We start from the raw sequence: 22908 nt of genomic DNA on the forward strand, positions 1-22908 counted from the left end.
GAGGTCAAACACACACACACAATCAAAACAGATCAATGAGAGTCAATAAGGAATAGATTAAGGACCTACGCTCAGGTTTAATTCATGAGATTATTGTGGATTATTCCTGTATGTCTGTGGTTTCTTTCTTCGTGCGTTTAAAGTAAATCGTTTGAAACCCGAAGCTCAGGAAAACAAGGCGCTGGTCGCCTGCTACAGACTGAGCTGAACTCATCAAGAACTAAACTAAACTCCCACAGACGTTCACCCAGCCTGAACCCAAAGGTCACCCTGGAGGTGACCCCGGGTCCCCGACAGGAGCTCGACAAGCGCTCAACAGATGCCCCCCCACCCACCCACCCCCCTTTGAACTGAAGGCAGACGGGCATGTGCTCACTGCGTTTTATAGTGTTGTTTTGTTTAGTGGTGCCATGATGATGATGTTTATATGTTATGTTTGATAGTTTAATCACAGTGGGACCTGTGACCTGTAACAAAAGTACAAACGCATGAAGGTGCTCACACACACACACACACACACACACACACACGGCAGGATACACACACACATACGCACACAATGTACACCAAAGAGACGGCAGTGGATGATATACACCAGGGTATAAATAAATAAATGTGGTTATCACAGATTTATAGAACAATGGACCATTATTTTGCTGACTTTATGGATGGACCCCAAAAAGCTCTTTCCCTGTTATTCCCACTTATAGATGACCCTGTCTCCACATGAATGTTCTTCAATGTTCATGTCTGTGTTCAACCACCTTCAGGTAGGTACCCGCTCTCTGGAACCTTTATTTTGGGTATCGCGGCCTGAAAAGTATGCACATTTTTTATATCAAAATTAGTTGGTTAATTTGCTTGTTAATTTAGAAATTTATTATTTTCATTATCATCAAAATATTGTTATTTCTGATGAGTGCCATGAAATTACTTTGCTGTATCAGGTCCAGTGCAACATAAATAAAGTTTAAGGAATAAAAACATTATTTTTATATGAAACTCTTCTTATAAAAATGTACAATGAGCTTCTATTCAAAGAAAATAAACAGGTCCGCCATCCATTATGTTTCATTATATTAGGATGACAAAGAGAAATGCAAAATGTATTAAATTAAATAACCATAAAGAGAGTAAAGAATTAGGTAAAATAATATTTATGTTAAAAAAAATAAAATGCATCTTATTCTAATTCAATATTGATATTGCCATTTGTATCATTCATACTTGCCATTAAAGTTTTCATTTATTTATCACCCGCCAATAAACCACACAAGAAGAAGAAGAATATTCACTTTTTCTCAATCGGTTCATCGTGTAGATTCAACCTTTAATCCAGCTCAGTTTAGTTCAAGTGAAGTGTGCAGTGTTGGAATATTTTGTTCAAAATGTAGGAGTGACTGACCTCTAGAGGTTGAAACCCTGTTATTACAATCTAATTAACTATTGGCTGAAAATGGTGGTTTGCGACGTTTTGGCGGAGGTGTGAAGAATACTGATAAATTCTACTCAAGTAGAAATACTGTTACTTGGTTGAAATTGTAATCAAGTACAAGTAAGTCATACATAACATACTTAAGTACGAGTAAAAAGTATCTCAATTAAATAGTACTCAAAGTAAAAGTTACTAGTTACGCGCGCTATACGTGGAGTTTGCAGGGGGAGCATTGCCTCTCAGTGGTCAAAAGTCTTCATTACAATTTTTCCAAATTAATTTGAAAAAATACAATTCTTAGTATAATGTACATAATATACAAACATTCTAAGTGCCATAAAACAGTATGTATTACTGTTAGTTTCATGTCACAGATGTAGTATAAGTTATTAGTGAAACGGTCCCAAAATTTTGATACTTTAGGTTGGTTTTTCTTCTGTGGTGCAATTCTTCTTCACAATGTAAATGGTGAAGCAACACTGCGCCCAGCAGTTCATAGATGGTACTGCAGCAAAAAATGAAGCAGAAAGAAGCCACCTGCCTGATTTTATCATGAATTTACAACATTAAACGACACGTCAACACAAATTTTTGCAGTCAACATTATCAACTACGCTACTAATAATTTTTGCATCTCGAGACAGTCTATATATTTAATTCTTTTTTTTTTTCCCCCACCTTGGCAAGAATCTCAAACTTCACCAGAGTAAAATCCTCATATTGCTTCATGCTCTGCAGCTTTAATCTTATGTGAGAAACTGTTCAAATTAAAAGTCGGCTATGCCTTCTAGTTATAATTTGAGTGAATATATTAATAAAAAGTAATCGAAACATTGTTAGTTGGTTAAAATAAAGAGCGATTTAAGTTGTAGATGTTAAAGCTTCCGCATTAAATTAATGTTAAATACAACACAAAGATCTTTATGATTCACTTTAAAGACAAACTGATCTGTACGTGTTGGTGCAGCTTCAGTTATCTTTGGTCATAAAAGGTGTTTTTTTTTTCCATTTTCTCATTTTTTGATGGGCCAAGAGCTAAACAAGTTCTCATAAGTAATAGTGAGTCAAAACCTGATCAATACAATTTACTTTCTGCTTTCATTAGTTTTTGTTGGCTTAAAAAAACAAAAAAAACTTTGTGAGAATTGTACTACCAAAAGTATCATGTTGAAATTACTCATTTTCCTTTCTAAAATCTGCTTCCCAGCTGTAATATCAAATTAACACAATGACTAGATATTGAACCAAAATGATAACCAAATTAGAATGAACTGAAACAGAGATTCTTCAGAGTTGAGCTCTTAATCTGAACATAACAATCCTTGTTCTGTGAGAAACACTGATTTTTAGTTCTTCCTTTGGGACGAATAAAAGTCAAACTTCAGAATTTAATCTTTTCTTTTTTTTTTCTTCATATAATTTTTTATTTCGCATCAGCCACGCAGCTTAAACAAAGTCTGTGAAATCGTCCACGGTGGACACCAGTCGTTTTCGCTGCCCACTGGTTTCTGGGTTTTGTGCCTGCGTGTTCTGCTGAAACGACTTGTTGTGCCCTTGTGTCAGTGAGATCCCTGGAGTGGACCTGGACTGGATTTCCTCCTGGGCCTGTGGACGGAGAGCACGCTTTACAGGAAGCTCAAAAAAACAGAAAATAAAAACTCTTTTATGCATGCTCTTCTTACTCGTGTCCGGATCCTCTTGATGTGTCGTAATCTGGCGAGCCACTTGGAGGCGTATGCATCTGAGGGGTTTGCTCTGTACTGGTGCACCAGTGAAGCCATCTACAGGCAATGGAAGGAGCGTGAAGTGTGTGTGGATGTGAGTGTGTTTGCACAGTGAGGGAGACTTACATTTGCATGCAGGGCCATCTGCCTGACTAACAGCGGAAGGTTTCGATCTGAGACTATTTTGGCGACTGTTATGTCGACTAATCCCTCGAGATCTGTAAAAAAAGGAGCAAAGAAATAAAGACAAACGTGACGTTAAAGAGAAGAATACTTAAAGGGGCACAACAAAGAATTTCAACCAGATTTGCACTACAGGAGAAATGACAGAAAAATGTATTATATTTGTCAGTGCTTGCAGTTTTTCCATGCTTGTATCACATGACCGCAGTCAATGTAATCAAATCAGTTGAAACAACTGTTAATATTTCCAAAATCCTGCACTTTTCCTCAAATGATGTCACGTTGAATCCCGAATCCTCGGCTCTACGCGGTAGATACAAAACAGAAAATCGGTCTCTTGCTCATATGTTTTGGTTATGCTCCCAATTAACAAAAATGGGAAACAAAATTAAAAAAAATACGTCACATAATTTCCACCCAAATTAGATAAAAGTTGGTCACAAAATCAACTAAATGTGAAAATGAAGATCCTGCAGTTATTGACATATTGCTTAGATATTGCCACTGCCTTCCATATTTTAAATATCATTTATACATGGAAGTGCAAACTAGGGCAATATAATGTTTAAATACTAATTTTCCCACCTAAAACCTGTTTCCCAGTTAAGATCAAACTGGTCTCGATTGAGCTAAAACTCAGGGAATGTTGAATTCAAACTTTATGCTGCAAAGTCAACCAATGAGACAATAATGGTAATAATGGGCTTTTAATACTGACTGAAGTGTTTTCTTACCTTTGCGACACTGGAGAGTAACAAGGTTACATTCAAAGTCCAGAGGTTTGATGATAACTTCCACAAAGTTAAACTGACCCTGGGAAGGAGAAGGTGGAAATCACACTGTGTTGGATTTGGATCAAACACACTCAAACACAAACACACACTCAAACACACACACACGGCTGTATCTAAATTACCTTGATGGTTCCCAGTTTGTACTCCTCCCCAGAGTCGTTGTAAACCACCATGACGAAGTCGTTGCCAATGTGGCGTTTTTTATTACAGCAGCCTTTGTCGCTCTCCCTGTTCGGCATCAATGTGGCGATGTGGAAAATTGCTGCAGAAAATGATGTTCACATAGTAAAATAAAGCTCTACACACAGTATAAAAACAATCAATAAGCCTGGTCTACACACTAACCCTGCATTATATCGTCATGCCAACAGTAAGTGAATTCCCCATCATCCCCATACTGGTCCAGCCCTCCCAGGAAGATCTGGTCTGGGTCGCAGTCTTTGAGGTGGATCAGTTTTCCCAGTCCTGTCAGAAAGGCTGCGTAGCGGTTGGATCCGTACTCGTTGGACAGAATGGCCACCCTCGTTGTTCACCTGAGAGAAAAGATCCAAAATCTAACGGAATTAAATCAATTATTCTTTTGGGACAAATATCAGTTTCTTACCTGACCAGCTCCAACAAACACAACACCTATCTTATGGGTGTCATAAGGAGGCATCTGATCCAGAACCTTCACAGCACGGTCGATCACCTTCAATATGAAATGAAAACACTCCCGTTAAAGACTAGAATCAAACTCGTCTTGTGCATCCTCAATGTATTTATTTAGTCAGGCCTTAGATTTACACTGATTTCCTATTTCCTTGGTGTGGAAGCGTCTCTTTAACTTCCTTCCCTTCAGTTCCTGATCCCATCCTGCATATATCAACTAAATGGACTAAAGCAGACAGAGGCAACTGGCAGCAAAAATGTGGCTCATAAATACAAAATGACAACAAAAACCGACTCAACAACCACTTAAACAAAATTAATACAAAAACACACAAAAGGAAACTGACATAAAAGGAAAATACAAAAACATCAACAAAAAACAGAAAGGGACCCAAAAAGGCACAAATCTACAAAATTACAACAAGAACAAAAAAATAACAAATAACACACGTAATGACTCCATTATGTGTGACCCCCATGTCACATTTCAGGTGACCCCACATAGGGTCACAACCCCAAGTTGAAAAACTCTAGACTAAACCAATTTGGTTACTTTAAGTCAGTGATTCTCAAACTTTTTTGCCTTAAGTACTTCCCTTTTATCCAACTACATTTTTCTCAGAATACTATGAAAAAGTAACTATAGAGAAAAAATGATGGAATGAATGACTGACCTTTGTATTTCTGTTAATGTCCTAATTAAGATCTTTATTATTCTATATATCATTTTAGACTAGAAATAAACATAAAATCCCATATTTTGTATGCTTTCATTTGTAAATTTTCCTCTCTTTCAAGTACCTTCTATAGCGCCATCGCGCACCCCTAGGGGTACACGTACCTCCATTTGAGAAACAATGCTTTAACCAATGCACGACAACATCTAAACTCCACACAGAAAAGTTCTAGGTTTAACCCAGGAATTGACCACTGACATTATTTCTAATGTCTAAAGTTTACCTGGAAAGATCAGCTCACCTGAGTTTTGGGCAGCAGCAGTGGTTTGTTGGCTTCATTTCCAAAAAACGGAGAGTGGTAAAGCTGCAGGAAGACAAAGCTGGGAAACAGAAAACATTGGTGAGTGATTTTATTCCTGATTCTGTTGATGTTGCATTATCTGAACTTAACCGTTTGAAGCACCTCGGACTCAGTCCAGAGATCTTCTCGGTGTTGCTGGGTCCCGGTCGGCTCTGGTACGAGTCTCTGTCACTTCTTCTCTCTCTCCTGGAAGAAGGTGCTGACACGGAGATGGTGTGGCCCCGCGGTCGGTGGCCCCCACTGGGAGAGATTGGTCCAGATTGCAGCGGAGCTGCTGGTAAAGACAACCTCAAAACAGCTCCTCCTCCTGAAGATGGAGCCACGCTGGGCCCATCAGAGGCCTGACTCTGAGCTCCTGGTCCAATGGCGTCCCCGGCCGGGCTTTCTTCTATCCGTTCTTTCTCGTAAAGACACAGCGGGGGCTGAGAAACACTGTCCGACGACACTCTAGGCCGAGGCGTGTCTTCCACCACCGCGGCTGCAGACTCTACGGCGGCGGCAGCGTTAATAAATGCTTCAGGTAACGTCTGGAGCTCTGGAGAGGAGCTGGATTTGTTGAGGCCGTGGCCTTGTGACTGAGCGTGGGTCTGGAAGGGCAGGTCTGGGTCCTGAGTGCCTGGGGTGGTGGCCCCAGTGTTGGGTTGATCTATGGGGATCGCTCCTTCACTCACTTCTTCCAAAGTAGACTTTTCATCGTCTTGACTGGAAGTGGAAGAGGACTGGAAAGCAACAAATACGTTTCATTTTTAAAAAAATCTGTTGGAAAACCAATAAGTTTGATTAAATCTTTATGCAACTGTTGCTAGTATTTGATTCTCTCTAATTGGCTCCAACTACAGGCTACGTTCACACTGCACATCTTTTTGCCCATATGTATCAGGTCTGTTAAAGACAATATGAACAGCACAATTCTGTTTATTTCTAATCTGTCCCAGGTCACTTTCATATATGGTCCTCAATCCGATACGCATCTAATTTTTTGCAATGCGACTGCAGTCTGGACGGCCGAGGCGCTTTGAATCCGACTCCTACGTCATCATCAAGCAAATCTGTTGGAAAGAACATTCCTCATTGTGACACAGTCCTACACTTGACGCCTCCACATTTACTTCCGTAAACACTGTACGTGCCTGTAGGGTCATGTGTCACCTTAGGACCTCTTCTGTGCATGCGGCTCACTTCAGGGTCGCATTCTGTTCATACTCCAAACTAATTGAAGATGCATTTAATATGTAATATAAACGATCACATATCCAAATTGTGCATTAAGACCTGCTGTGTGAACGTAGTTTCAGTTAAATAGTTGACTTCCGTCGTTTCACTCACCCTGCTGAGCACTCCTGGAGGCGGAGCCTTTGGTAACTTGTCCACAGACATGAAAATAGGATCGAACGATGGCGCCGGCTCAAACTCTGCGCTGTCCAACCAATCAGGAGGGGTGTGAGCTGTGGAGGCAGCTGAGCCCTCCTCCAGCACAACCACCGAGTCTACAGCAGCAAGTGAGAGTGGGACGCGTTAACGTGATACTCACTGGACACTGTTAGAGGCGCACACACACGCACACAGAGGTAAGGCCTCAGCCATGTGTATCCGGATATCTTTAAAAACTGTTTTCAGCCATAAGTCCACATAGATCTGGGAAATGGGTGCTAAATTAATATTTAATGAAATATTGTAATTTTTATATTTGTATAGGAATATTTCCAACAGTGGTTAGTATTGGCCGTAATTGTAAGTTGGAGAAACACTCAGGTGTGTGTGTGTGTGTGTGTGTGTAGGGGGAGATGACTATGATATTTAGTCTGCTTTTAAAAATCAATCAGAACTCTTCCACTAGTTCAACCTAAACAATCTTTAGGTTTTTGCTAAACGCTAATGAGTATTATAGATACATTTTGACCAGAACTGTTTTACCCACGAGGTGGACTTTGTGTGGACAGCATTTGGCAAAACTCTTCTTTCATCAATATCCGGATACTTGTGGATTTAACCTTGTGCTCTGACCAACACTTAAGATTGGATCAGATGTTAGTCCTCATTCTGAGATCAACGCATCACATTTTATCTCCACACACACACACACACGCACACACACACACTAACCAGCCCAACATGTCCATCCACACTGATTCAGATCAGCACACTGCTACGTATCACTTCATCTACTGGAACACCAGCAGGACACATGCATCTGTTTGACTGTGGGTTATTATTATTTCAGCACTGCAGCTACTGCAACAGCAGCCCAGACCCTTTCCTCCACTTCTTCCTCTTTCGTCTACACCTCAGGGAAAACTAACTCAACACTTTAGCCTTAAACTGCAGCTTAAAACATGTTACAAAGGAAAGCAGGGAACGCCTTTACTCAGCTGAGGTCTGGGCTCTCCTGTTGACATCAGAGGGTCAGAGGTTAAAGTTCAACCTGGGAGTATATTTCAAAAAAACGGTTGATTAGGGAGTGTCGATTAGAAAGAACAGAATCACGTGTCAGATTTAGGTGTCAATCACTTACACACCACCTTCTCTGCTCAGGTTAGACCAGCGAGGAAAGCAGAAAAGCCAAATCTCTTCACTTGTACACGGGTCAGGTACGAAACTGGTCTTTGGCACAACTGAGTTTTATCTGTTGGGTGCGTGAAACGAGGCGGCAAAAGGCCATTGCCAATAAATACAATTAAATGTTTTTTTTTTTTTAGATTAATTGGTTGGGATTTATTACTAATGCTGCCATCAGTAAAAGACAAAAGACACACTGATTAGCTACGGATCGTGGCATTATGTTACAGAAGGAGACAATTTATTCCTAAGCTTTGGCCTCAGACAACCTGTTGCAGATTATGATAATATCATGGCTGATCAGAGGAGATTTATTCAGTGCCAATGTTAGTGTTTGCAGTGGAGATCAAAAACTTTCAAGCAGCAATTTCACCCTTTTACATCTTTTTTTTGAGTAAATGATCTTTGATTTATTGATCTGTGAGGCCTACACTATGGCTGTGTTCAAAATGTCATACTAACGTACTACTCATACTAAGTCTAACGTCAAAATTAGTACGTAGTGTGTTCCAATTAGATTAGAAGAGTATGCAAGAAATACCCGGATGTATAGTATATTGGGACATTGTTGAAGTACACACTAGTCATACACAACCGCCCCATGATGCATTGCGAGCAAAATGTAAAATCGCCCTGGGACTGGCTTTAAGCTAAAAGTCAAACATCCCCTTTTCAAAATAAAAGCATCTCTTCTGGTCTTCTATTAGTTTTTTAAACCTTTTGTAAATAGGGCTCTTGTTTTGAAATTAACCAGAAGTTTAGTCAGTAGCACAATGGTGTGTCTCTGAAAATCTCTGAAATGTCTGCATAAAATGTATTTTCATAAATTAATAAGCACATGTGGCGAATCAACAGAGATATTTAGCCTCAGTGTGCTTTAGGTTTTTGTTGTTGTAGGGTCAAAATTAGGGCTGAACGATTTTGGAAAATAATCTAGTTGCGTTTTTTTCCCTCAATATTGCGATTTAAAATGCGATCTTTTTTTTTCAAGGGCCTCTTGTCGTGTATTTGTCAATGAACACAAGCAAAAAGTCAATTTGTTACACAATAAACAAGTTCAGATTTATTTAAACTTTAAATAAATATAAAATCTAAATTTTAAAGCACAGATTACAACAATAAAGCAAACAAATCTGTGGCTATGCCTCTTCAACATACTGTATCTAACTAACTTCATGTTTCATGAAACATGTGGACTGCACTTTTTAAACACTCTGAACTTACCAGGACAAGACAGGACAAGAAAAAAAATAATCTTTTTTTAAAATTGCAGCCTTTGCGATTACAAAATTTTATTATACTGCGATAATATCGCAAATGCAATTGATCGTTCAGCCCTAGTCCCAATGTATATTTGGTAACTTGGAAGTATATTTCAGTGGAAACGGTCACCATCCTAATCATACGAATAGCATTTAGTAGACAGTATATACTCATTGATTGTGGAGTGTATAGTACGTTAGTATTCGATTTCAAACACAGCCTATGTTTTTATCTGATCTCCAGGAGCTTTAAAGATGTAAAAAAAAAAACAACTACCTCAAGTTTGTGCTTGCAGACCACTGGCTTGTACAAGTGAGAGGAAATATACTACACCAGGAACTTTCTGAAGGTGGAGGTGGAAGGCACACACAGGAGGCTGACGGTACCTGCCCAAGAAATGCTCCTGTGCAGCCTGCCAGGGGCTGGGGGGCCTGGGGGTACAGGGCCCAGGCCCAGAGACCAGACACAGTCGCCCTCTGCAGGCGGGGGAATGAACGGTGGCGCGAGAACAGCCACAAAACAACCCACAGTGGTGAGGGTGAAGAGACATGGAGAAAAACCCATCAGAACCAAAAGGAGACATGAAAATGTGGGGAAGGTTCAACTGTGGTGAAAAGCATTGTTTATATTGTCTAGGTTTAAAATGGCAGGATTAGCCATAGGGCACATTTCTACACCCCTACCATTAATCCAGTGTCTTCCTCAGATCTGCTAGAACTCAGATTTAATATGTTCTGTTATGCTGATGATAATAAATGACTCCACAATATACTTAGCCCCTCATCTGCATTATAGAGAAGCCCAAAGGCAACAGTTGCAGCTGAGAGTCAATGAAGGGAAAATAAATGAACCAAAGAAAAAAAAACAAGCAAATAAAATTAGATGAGAAGTTTTCCTGTGACAGTTGTTAATCTTACTTTGTAATGTGTGCAGTGTCCACACATTATAGTTCCAAACAGTTCCAAACAAAAAAGTGTAGCCAAATAAAGTAATAGAAATTGGCTGCGTTGTTCAACAATCACCAAATCCAAACTGGTCTTTCCACAAATTTGAAGTTTAGAGGCAGGTCAACGTTTGGCACAGTTAGGGCTGGGCGATATGGACCAAAATTCATATCCCATATTTTTGTCCTCAAAATAATGATATATAATATTGATATTTTTAACTCAATAACCCAGAAAGACAATTCTGGGTTAAATTTGCTGACGTAAAATGCCACACAGGCACATTTATTAACAAATATCTACGCAATGTGTGCCACATTTGGCTTTATCTCCTGTTAAGGACAGCATGTGTGAGTGAGTTCTGTAGTGTGGCTTGTTTAGGGTTGTTTAGGCTTGGGTTGGGGTCAGTTACAATGAAGTTTTTTTAAATTATCTACGTTCAATTACAATTCAATTATGATTACGATTATCTGCATTTTTTCCCAATTACAAATAAATTAGAAATATTATTTTTGACCTGAAAGTCAGTTTCCTTTACATTCTCAATTACTAAATTTCAATCACAATTTTACAAATTTTTATACCTATCGCGTTGTAATGATTGTACGTGGTTTTGTATGTGTGTACAATGTCGTTTCAGCAAGAGGTGGAATTTAGCAATAGCTATAAACTCTTTGTACAAAATATCAGTTACATTCACACTATTGTTACTCTGTATCATCCCTATTCAAATAAAATTCTATTACATCCAACTCTAACCCATTAACCCTTCTAACCCTTACCACCTGTATGGGTCAGAAGATTCACTGACAGGTAGTGGGAAAACACATTTTAATAATTGTTAACTAATTGATTATCAATTACAATTATAATTGAACCCTGCACTGGGTTAAGGGACGCTCAGAAATCCATCAAACTGTGCTTTTCATGCCATTCTGAGAAGAAATGAAAGGAGTGAGTACTAAGATGATCATTTCAATTAAAAAAGCAAGCTATGAAATAAAAACATCTATCAATATAAGTGATATTGTAATTTTTTTTATCGCCAAAAAAACATATTGCGCGGGCCTAGGCTGAGTTCATTAAAGTCCACATAGCAGCAGCAGCAGCAGCAGCAGCGCATTCACACACGTCCTCACATTCACTGGAAAGAGAAGATCTTCTGTAATGCAGCTCACCTTAGGGTCTGACTCACATGCATCCTTCACAACCACCAATATGTTCTTTGATATCACAAGTGTGTTCTTTAGTGCCTCCTCGGGGTGTTTACTCACCAGTATTGGAGCGTTGAATGAGGTTGGCCTTCACTCCGACACCGCTGTGTGTTTGGGTCAGAGGCTCAGAGGTTGTCATTGGTGCGGGGGCAGCAGTGCTTGCGGGGGCGCTAGCGGTCTGAGCGAGGGGCTCCTTTACTCCCTCCATTGACATGAGAATGCTGGACAGCTCCTGAAGGGGCATGTTGCCGAGCTCGGAGGAGAAAGGGCTGGGAGGGTTCTCCAAACACATCAGCCAACTGGTGTTCCCTGCATCGATGGTGAAAAACAGACAGAAAAGACAAAAACAGTCAGACAGAAGAGTGTAATACACACATGGGGTTGGAGCAGACCCCAACCTACAAACAGCACAGCACAGGGAATACCATTGGAAGGCCACAGGTTTGATACACATACAGAGTAAGGGTGTAAGAAAAAACTCGATCTGGCGATATGTCACAATATTTCACCACGCGATTATTGTATCGACCCAAAAAAATGTCCAAATAGAATCATGTTTTTTTCAAGAAAAAACTATTTAATTGCGCCAACATATGCATAGCACGTAAACTGCCAGTCACTAGGTGTCAGTGAACGACAGCAGACCTTGTTAAACTACCTCACTCTTCTATGCATTTTAGCTGGAAGTTGATTGCACTTTATTTTAATAAAACATACAGGACAATTTTATAGATGTATGCGATTACTTTTAAAGTAATTTAACAACTTAATAGAATTTAAATCTGTTGCATTGAAGAAAAAGTTAAACTTTTTTGAAAAATGTAATTTGACAGTTTAAAAAAAAAACATACCACTCGTTTTTGATATTAGTACTTGAACTACAGTCAGTTACCATTTACTTGTTCTCGCAAGTAAAAAAAAAAAAAAAAAAAATGTAATTAATAACATTTTGTACTTGTAAAAGTGAAATTCGTAATTATTGATATCGCAATACATATGGTCTTGTTTAGTGTCAATATATATATATATATGTATCGCGACATGCAAATTGTGAATCGTATCGTCAGATTCATGATTCTTTCGAAAGCAGGGAGGGACATGAACAGAATGCTTGAAGCTGATTGGGCGAAGCGCCTGTCCACCATGATTTGTTTTTGCCAATCACACGGAAACAATCAGCATGCGCCGCAGAGATGGACTGATCATTGGTTCATGGCTCAACTAGTCTGGGACACTCAGATGGACTATCTTTCTATCCTATCCTGTTTGCCCCTCTGTTCACTAACTCCAACCAGTCAAAGCAGATGGCTGCCACCTCTGAACCTGGTTCCGCTGGAGGTTTCTTCTTATAAAAAAGAGGGAGTTTTTTCTTCTCACTGTCGCTAAATGCTTGTTCAAGTGGATCTTGTTGGGTTCTTTCTTTCTTACTATGGACTTTATATTTTGTTCAGCGCTTTGAGATGACTTTGTTGTATAACAAGGCTCTGCTTTGCTGTCTTTTCCATCCAAAAACGCCTCTCGCTGTTGTTCTTTCAAAAAGGACATGCTGCATTCTTCTAAAATTCAGTTTATAGCAGCTTCCACGCGTTCATCCTCCTGCGTCGACATCTTTCTATTTTGATTCAGAACTATGCTCATAGCGGTAGTCCAGCTTGTTCCTCTCCCCGCAACTGTGCATGTACCAGTTTTGCTTCGGCGCTTCTGCCTTCATTACACCCGGATATCCCGCCCTAAACCACAACACTGCTTCATGATTGGTTCGAATCATTTCGGTTCGGATTCGAAAGGAAAAGGCGGGGAACTGTGCAAGATGGATTCTGGCGTTTGTAAACACCAGGAGATTCCATCGTGTAGACAAGGTTAGTAAGGTCTATCTTTGGTTCAAATGTTTTCAAAATCCAATACGTACTTTTGACGTAACCCTGCTGACAGACTAACAAACAATTGGTGGTAAAAATATTTCCTCCTTGGCGGAAGTAAAAACATCTCAACTGAAAAGATTTTAACAGAATCAGCCAAAAAGTTCCTTCGCGTTAAATAACTGAGTTATGGTTTCCTAAGTTAGCAAATACCTGATGGTCTTCGAATGAAGATCTCTGCCCAGCCTTGTGTGAGCATAGGGACAAACTCAGCCAGGTTGGGGTTGTCCAGAGGAGGAGGAGCTGATGGGGTTGCAGAGGTGGAGGAAGAAGGACCCAGACTGTCCATGTTAGGGCCTGTGGAAGGGGAGAGCGGAGCAGCTAACTCGCTCTCTGACGGCGAAACCAGAGGACTAAGACTCTTAGCAGGACCAGCACGGAGAGCGTGGCCACCTGGGATGAAGCATCAGAAAAACATAATGATTCTTTTATCTATCTACAAGTCAATAAATCACATTTATGAATTTTCATTTTCTCTTCATCTGTTTTGGGGGTTTTTAGCTAAAAAATGATTAAGAATTGTTAAACGATGGGAAACCACTGAATCAATACAGCTGGTGATCAGGTAAAGGCCAGTAAAAGGTTACAGCCTCTTAACATTACAACACATAGAAATACACATTTTTGACCATCATACACTGCCAGTCAGAGGCACAAACACATAGTATAATGTTGAATGTGTAGATTGGACATAACCATCTTGTTTCTAACAATAATAGATTACATTATGTGTTGCATTACTTTCTTTTAAGATTGTCAATGACCATGTTGCACAGGATGTAAACTGGGAAGTGCAGCAAAACATATTTAATGCAGAAATGAATTAAACACAATACTGAACCAGACTTATTATTAGATGTAAGAGGTGAGAGGATGTGGTACTCTTTATAAGGAAGAACAACAGATGCCCACGGCCCATCAACTGATATGTCATTACCAGACATTGAGCGGACCCGTATACGTGTGGCTCTGGTATGCTGCTGGCTGGACTGTGACTCTAACTTGGCTGGAGCCTCTTTGGTTATCCGGGTGTGCAGTGACGGATCCGACCTGCAGGTTTAAAAGGAAAAAAGGTAAAGGTCCAAACCTGAGATTACTGTTGTTACGAGTTATTTATTGTGTTATCATGACAGTGGATCATTTGATCTCTGTCATAATTAATTAAACTTTTCTCTATTGTGATTTCTAAATTGGCAAGAACGCTACTCCAATCATCGCTAGTAGCGATACACCAAAATTCCGGCCACCAAAAATTTTCGGCAGAAAATGACCCAAAAGTGCATTTTCGGTTTTCGGCCGAAACACTTGTGACTTTTCTTACAGAAACAGGATTTTGTAAAAATGCAAGCAAACAGTGCGGTCAGTGCATGCTTGTTTGGAAACGGGCCAACTTGTTCGCTGACTCACAGAGTGGCTGAATACATCTGAACACCAAGGTGATTTCTGAGCAGCGTTTGAGATGGGGGACGTACAGGAAGTGTGATTTATGTCTCAGTGTCAAGTCGACACTGTAGTTATGTAAGCACATCATCAATTATTATTAATCTGGTTTCAGAGTCTGTCAGTGCTACAGATAACAGATTTTCTTTGGTCCTTTTTCAGATCACATAAGATTTAATTTCTGTCAGGACATGAAGAAAATTTCAACCAAAAACTTAAAAAGTGTATCTGGAGAAAATTACCCACCCTACCTTTAATTAGAGAACAAATTTAATTTGACTCTCTTTCAGCAGTTTAGTCAGTTATAGGCCTGTACAATATTATATAATGTCAGTTTTAATTCTAGTGCGATTAGTACACATTTAGAGCCACAAATGCAATGGGACTAATAAATTGTATAATTATTTATTTTGGTGTTTCGGTTTTTGGTCTTGGCCAAGAATTTTCATTATGGTGCATCTCTAATAGCTACTAAGCATTTAGAGATGAATGTTCCTTATGAAGGTAATAGAAAAAAAAATATGGTTGAGTTGCATTATTTAAAGAACAACAAAATTCAACTGAAAGATGCATTGCACTCAGTTTGTTGTTGGTTTGGATTTTAAGTGTTTTGTTAGTATTTCATATTCTAAAATATCCGTACCACCATGTTTTGAGTAGAAAAGTAGAATGAACAGCTTGTTTGGACACCCCATAACTGGTAAGATAAAGATGAGATGCTATGAAGCAGGAGCCAAGCTAAATCATTACACTTCCTATCACAGGACATATTTAAATGTCCATTGTGTTAGAAAAGCAATCCTTGGGTTCATCCAAGAATCACCTGGTCATCTCTCCTCCTCCTCCAAGACGCTCTTCCATGTCCATTCCCAGCAGCGCTTGTGTTCGGATGCCTCCGCTGGTTGTTATGGTAACCAGCTTGTTCCCAACAAGCCAGGTCATACTGCGACCTCCCGCCAACAGGAATTCAGCAATCGGAGACCTGCGCAGCGTTGGAATACCAAACTTGTTAACAGCTGCTCTCGCTCCATTTCCACTAAACATTGTCCTGTAAGGACATGCATATTAAAAAAAATAACTACCAACCTTTTTGGAAGTGCAGAGAAGTTGGAAAACACATATCGGGCCATCATGTCCAAACAAGTCTCTGTTAACTCCAGGTGGACGGTTTTTAGCCCCTCGTCTGCTTGAGTCACTGCATTTTCATCGGCAGAGCCCAGACTGCAGGTGGTGGTGGAGGTTTGCATCCTACAGGAGGAAACAGTGAAGCGTCAAACATGGATACAAGGAGAACAGACAGAGTCATGCTACATTATCAAGCCATGCACATAGCAAGCATGCAAGCACTGATGTCGAGTAGTAAGAGAAAGAAATAGGAAGGCACACATTTGCTCATGGATCTAAGCAGAGCCGTTTCTAGCTTTGGCCTATACAAATGCTAAATGGAGACCCCAGTTTGCCTTACAGTATATCAAGAGATTCCTGATCTGTTGAATAGTCTATAAAAAGGCAAACAAATAAATAAATAAAAATAGAATAATAGATAAAGTGGGGCAGAATCAATAAAAAAAAAAATTTGGCTGTCCATTACATTGTAAAATGATAAATAATGTAATAAGGTCTACTGATATAGGGTCGTTGTTTTTTAGGGCTGATATTAATTATTCGGAATCAAGGAAATTGATAACCGATATTTAGAACCTATATTAATTTGCTCATTTGCAAAAAAAAAGAAATTGGTGTCAAAATTTAGAATAACATGTTTGTTATAAAAATGCCAATTATAATGTTAATTCTTGTAATATAATACGACTAAATTATTTCCTGATCAACTAAAATCTATATAGGCTGCTGTCTGTAATAAAAATACAATAAACCAGCATACATTTTAAAACAAAAATAGAGACACCAACACTTAAAATACTGCTTTTTGTATTTTTTTTGGGAGGGAAAATATTCTATTTTATACATTTAGCACCACAATCCATTGCTACCCTCACTACAAAGCAGGGTAACTTAGATTCTCCATTGTCTTTTGGGGCTTTACGCAATTGCATAGTCTACATATAACGAGAAACGGCTCTGGATACAAGAGTATGGCATTCAATGACACACTAGCACCAATGTGAAGCGATGCACCCTTGATTTAGCACACAAACAGCTGGGACATAGTATGAGCAACCTGATTTCTTCCCAGATAAAAGCTAAATAAATATATTTGGCTGAGGTTTTGATGCAGTAGGAAAAAGTGGATGGTAAATAGAAGCGAACGTTTCTTCAAAATCTCTTGATTAGTGTTTAATGTAGAGGGGGCACCATCTCTTGTATTCACAAAACAATTACTGATAAATCAAGTTAAAAGCGCAGGTGGCATCAGTCAGTCTGACATGAATGTGTGCTGAAAACCTTCATGCTTCTATTTAATATTGTCAGAATAACCTATTAAAAGCATTCAGGCTTAACAGAGAAGCTGTTTTTCATCCAATAAGGAATTGAAAGGGGACTTCATAACTTTGTTTAAGCGGAAATCTGTCTCAGCCCTGCTGCTGTTGTATAAAAAATTGTGCATCTGATATACGGTAACTGGTTGAGTTAACATAATTCCGTTTAAATAATATAAATATTTCAACAAATATGTGCACATGGTAGTTATAAGAGTAGTCCCAATGCAAAATTCCATTCATATCAAATTGCTCAAGTGGTTCATAAGAGAGTTAGGTACCTAGAGACAAACAGGTACCATTGATTTCCACAGCATAAACAAAACTCCTCTGATCAGGCTAAGCTATAGCTGTCCAATCTTCAACTAATTTCAAGGTTTTATGGACAGTTTTGATAAATAAAATTATGCCCAATTAATGTATGTAAGTAGTCAAGATAATTAGAACAATAATTTGTTTTGCTTCAGAGAAACTGAGGACTACTTTTTTAATATTGTGTATTGTTTGTATTTTATTTCTACAGTGAATGTTTTTCTTTTCTCACTCAGACCAAGTCCCAGCATGACGTATGAACAACCACAGCACATATTTTCTACTTACCAAATTGCTACTGAAACATTTTTTAAATCATTGTTTTGTGAACAAATACTCCATTAAAACATGACCACAAAATACAAATAAAATGTCCTTTGAAGCTATAAATTCCTGATCCATCTGAATATACTTAATTTAAAGGTCCAGTGTTATGCCATTTTTCACCCATCTCTATCTTTACTTTCAAGTCAAAAAGATTTCAAACATCGTAGACATGGTCATGTTGCCCCGTAATGGAATAAATGTCCACACAAGCAGGTTAAAAAGTAAATTGAAAAACCACGATTACAAAATAAAAAAGGTACATTTAAAGCAGCCAAAGCAGTTGTTTTAGATCTACCCTGCAGTTGTTTCATTAGGTTGTGTCAATGCTAAAAGAGGTTGGTTTAAACATACAGGGGCGGATTCACTAAAGGTTTAGAGGTGTGCAAACGTCACTCCACGGGCTAAAAAGCTGTACAAACCCTAGAGAATCAGGAGTGCACTGCTGCTGCACATCGCAAGGCGCCCTCTATCCATTTAGCGTGTTTCCCTCTGATGAATATGTATAGTAGCACTCTCCATGACCGGAGGCTGCTTCTCCTCCCGGGATCACTCCCGTACGCTTGTTAAAGATGGTACCACGTAGGAAGAACAGGCCATTTTGTTGTTGTAGCGCTGCACTTTATTATCTGGCTGCACTATAAACATAAGTTCGCTACCTGTCCCGGTCACCTGTCGGACCCTACCTAAAGGCATGCACACACATCTCTCCTCTGAGGCTCGCTCTCTCACACACACTCAGGCGCATCAGCCGAGCGCATGCATCCCCGTCACTGATATCCACGTACATTTGCCCACTGCAGGATGAATAAAGAATATATTTATCTGTCTTTGCTGTAGTTCATCTATTTTTTTATTACTAACGCATCCAATTCTGCTGCTTCAAATTTATTTTTCCGCTTCTGTGCACTCAGCTCTCCTTCATGCTCCATGTTCCACATAACATGTACAAAATGCTCACTTAAATAGGGTGGTCAGCACCACTTCTGCAGTGCACTAATGATTGCTGCAATCTTAGTGAATTCCTTGCAGCAGGTGAGGAAACTGCGCCACCAAAGGATTTAGGGAAGCAACTGGTTTACCACCCTTTATTTCAGATCTTAGTGAATCCGCCCCTTAGTGTGCTAAGAATTTACTGCCATCTGTTGGTTAACAGGGTCGTGGCACATTTCAGCACAACAACAATGCAAAATCAGTCAGCCAAAGCAGAGGCAAGCATTGTATACAGTAAGAGCAGTGTACAGGTGAGTGTGTAGGTTTACATGAATTATTAAAAATTGATTGTGTTAATAAAAACTTTAACAAGTTCAACCTAATTCAGTTAGCCCTAAAACCCAACACTAGGAGATTGCCATGGTCATAGCAGCAAAGTGGACAGTATGAAAATGTATTTTTAAAAAAAAAATTAAAAAAAAAATCTCATGCAAAGAAGCAGCGCCAGTGCTGTGTTATTCAATCTCAGTCACTAGCAGAAGGGGAAAACCAGGATGAAGATCTAAAGCAGGGGTGTCCAAACCCAGATCTAGTGTCCAACTATCCTGTTGGGTTGAGATGTTTCCCAAATTAAAAGGACAGGTTTGTTAGAAGGCATTCTGCAGAGCTACATGAAGATGGATTGTGACCATCCAGGACTGAGTTTGAACGCCCCCTGGTCTAAAGATCCCACCATCACATTTACACATGCATTGCTTTATTCCCTTCTGCCAGTCATTTGGTGTTGAGCCAATCAAAACTCTTCAGAAATACACCAGCAAAACAAAAAAAAAGAAACAAAAGCAAACTGAAAAATTTAAATTAAACAAAAAAAGGATGGAAGCAAACTTCATGTTAAAACAAAATCAAACATAAAAACATCGACGTGGATCCGGATGTTTTCTTTAAACTTCATGCAAAAATAACTATTTCAAAATCCAAGTGAGTAACGAACCCCAGCCCAAAAAAAACTCCCAAAAAACAATTGACAAACGCTGCGCCAGCATGCACCACCCACTCTGGGGCGTCCCTGGCATCACACCATCCCAACTGAACCCACGTGACAATGAGTCTAATTCACCCACATTACCCATCATATGGAGAAAGATACACATGTTAGCGTTGTTCTATTATTTTGTTACCAAGAATGCTCTTCTCTGACCTGCGGACCGCGTGTTCGGAGACGCTGATGCTGCGGGAGCGGAACGCGTCCATGGCCGAGAGGTCCCTCAGCTCTTTAACTGGAGAGCTGCTGCTATTGGCTACCACCGCCGCAGCCTTTCCCACCTTAGCCGCTCGCAGGCTGAACGGTGACCAATATCCAAGGCAAACAGCGAGGGAGGCGTGGCCAGCATGTGGTTACAGTGGTGTTGAGTGGTAAAAGCATGGATCACCCCGGTGGAGTGGCAGTGGTTTGGGAGTGCGAGGATAAGTACGGTGTGAAAGTGTACAAAGGAGGATGTACGAAGTAGGATTCATCACCCGTGTACCAAAGCAACACAAACAGGTGAACCAGGGGTAATGTCACAATGAGGATGTGGGGGAGGTGGGGGTAGTGCAGAGTACAGGGCCGTAAAGGTTCAAGGGCAGGGGTCACATTGAGGTGCAAAAAGCAGGAGGCAATGTGGAAAGAATCCAGGACGACACAACCACCCCAAAACCACAACCACAATGCAGCACCCGATCGCAGGAGGCAGCAGAGGTGGGAGGTCAAATAAAGAAAAACACAAAACAAGGTGAAAATTAACAGCAGCGAACATCATGAACAGTATCACAGGAGAGCCGAGAAAGAAAAAGGACAGTTATAAAAAAAAAATATTTAAAAAAATACACTTTTCACAAAAATAGACAAGCTAAAACAGGGTCAAACAGCTTTAGATATTGAGAAAGAAAAAATACACACAAAATATTCAGGAGAGCAACCAAATAAACATTATTTCACATAGCAGGTTTATAGAGAGACGAGGGGGCTTGTACGGGAACAATCCAACAGCAGGAATGGACTCAGCACAAGCCTTATCATAGAGGGGTGAAAATGACAAAAAATAATGAAACTGGAAAAGAAAATGTTAGACTAAATAACAAGGGTTGGAGCACAGCGTATCTAAAAATTATTCTGGAATGGCAGTTTTTAGTAACTCCAACTAAATTGTTGACATCACAACTCCTCCTGATTTACCAAATAAAAACTGAGTTAGTTTGTGTGCTGAGCTCCAACCCTTCAGCAGGTTCTGAGCAGAAAAGGGATGGTGATGATTCAACGTGAAACACTTAGGGTGAGCGGACGAAAAGTAGCTGAAAAACTCAAGTTAGCAGGTTTCTACTGTTGACACACTGAGTGAGGACTGTGTGCGTTTGTTTGATGTAAAAAAAATTCAATATTAAAATCTTCATCCAGACACCCGTTTTTGAGCAGGTTCCTGTACATTATACAGAAACTAAGTTTCACACAGTTGATGTGTTCAAAGTGAGAACAATAGGCTGGTGTGAGGATTGAACCAGTTTGATATTGGCTGGATTTGCATAACCTACACCTACAAATAACATACTATATATAACTATCTAAAGTGGTCAAAGAAACAATAAGCAGTAATTAAGTGAAGTTAAAGTTACTGTCGCTCGCAATGCAGAAGAAGTTACGCTACTAGAAATTAACTTCTGATAAAAAAGGTTAAAGCAAATATAAAGGATTGAAAGTCAATTTCAGTACAGCATTCTGCTTGTTGGTCAGTCGAGTCATATGATGTTCTCACAAATGAAAAATGAATGGAAATCCACCAAAGCCTTGAACTGGACAGAGCATTTCAATCTTAGAGCATTCTCAATTATATTTTCTCTGGAAATGCCATTTTTCTACTTCAACTTGGTGTTTCTAAAAACAGCTACAATAAATCCTGTTTTATCTTCCAAATAAGCAAAAACAATCTGAATAAGTTGTGGCACTTTGTTATAAACAAAAACATGAGAAAATTATTATTATTATGTTTAATAATTTGGGAATTCAAAACATTAGTTACAAATCTAAAAAGTCTACGAAAACAAAGGATTTCGATATTTTGTTGTTTACTTTAAGTTTCTAATCCTACAATTTTTGGAAGATGCTAAATAAAAAAAAAAAAAAAAAAAAAAAAAAGTGCGTGTATTTCCCTTTTCGTTCATAATTGTAGAAATTGTCGCTAAATTAATTTAAAAATGAAATGTGAAAGTGGAAAAAGTGGTGTGGCAGTGTGGTGAGCAGAGCACAGAAACACGTCAACAATAAACCCAATCGTTTAATGTTACGTTAGCGTTTGTCTTACTCTGCTCACCACAGGTGTTACCAATATAAAAAAGTGAATTCTTAGAAAATAAAAAAGTAAACAAAACACAGATAAAATGTGAAAATCAAATGAAAAAAAAAAAACTGGTGATCACCATGGCAACCTGAGAAAATTAACTACAACCATTGTGCCATATAATACAGAGTCCCCAGCTACCTTAATATACCCCCAACCCTATAACGCAGGCATATCCAGCTTCAGTGTCTCGTGGCTTGTACATCGCCCTCTACAGTTGCGTGTTTGAATGTGTTGCTTTACCTTTTCGGCCTTTCGTTAAGACTGGTGCTTCTGGCACGAAATGGACTTTGCTCGTGGCCATCATCCAACGGCAGCAGGGCATTGGACCGCAAACCCTAAATAGAAGACATGAGAGTGCAT

General features: G+C 39.4%; 1 protein-coding gene across 1 annotated transcript in view; it reads right to left on the bottom strand.

The window, feature by feature from the left end:
- Positions 1-2822: 2822 nt before the first annotated feature.
- Positions 2823-22908, bottom strand: part of LOC114466747 (tuberin-like) — a 32777-nt gene continuing 12691 nt past the window's right edge. Inside the window, 18 exon segments of the mRNA XM_028452461.1 lie at positions 2823-3040; positions 3118-3216; positions 3286-3377; positions 4077-4155; positions 4259-4398; positions 4482-4657; positions 4724-4827; positions 5766-5844; positions 5928-6544; positions 7152-7312; positions 10031-10120; positions 11863-12111; positions 13875-14114; positions 14659-14771; positions 15985-16143; positions 16248-16409; positions 20373-20513; positions 22789-22883. Coding sequence (XP_028308262.1) covers positions 2882-3040; positions 3118-3216; positions 3286-3377; positions 4077-4155; positions 4259-4398; positions 4482-4657; positions 4724-4827; positions 5766-5844; positions 5928-6544; positions 7152-7312; positions 10031-10120; positions 11863-12111; positions 13875-14114; positions 14659-14771; positions 15985-16143; positions 16248-16409; positions 20373-20513; positions 22789-22883 — 2955 coding nt within the window. The 3' untranslated portion in view covers positions 2823-2881.

The sequence above is a fragment of the Gouania willdenowi genome, chromosome 1 (genome assembly GCF_900634775.1).
Source record: "Gouania willdenowi chromosome 1, fGouWil2.1, whole genome shotgun sequence".
NCBI classification, from domain to species: domain Eukaryota; kingdom Metazoa; phylum Chordata; class Actinopteri; order Blenniiformes; family Gobiesocidae; genus Gouania; species Gouania willdenowi.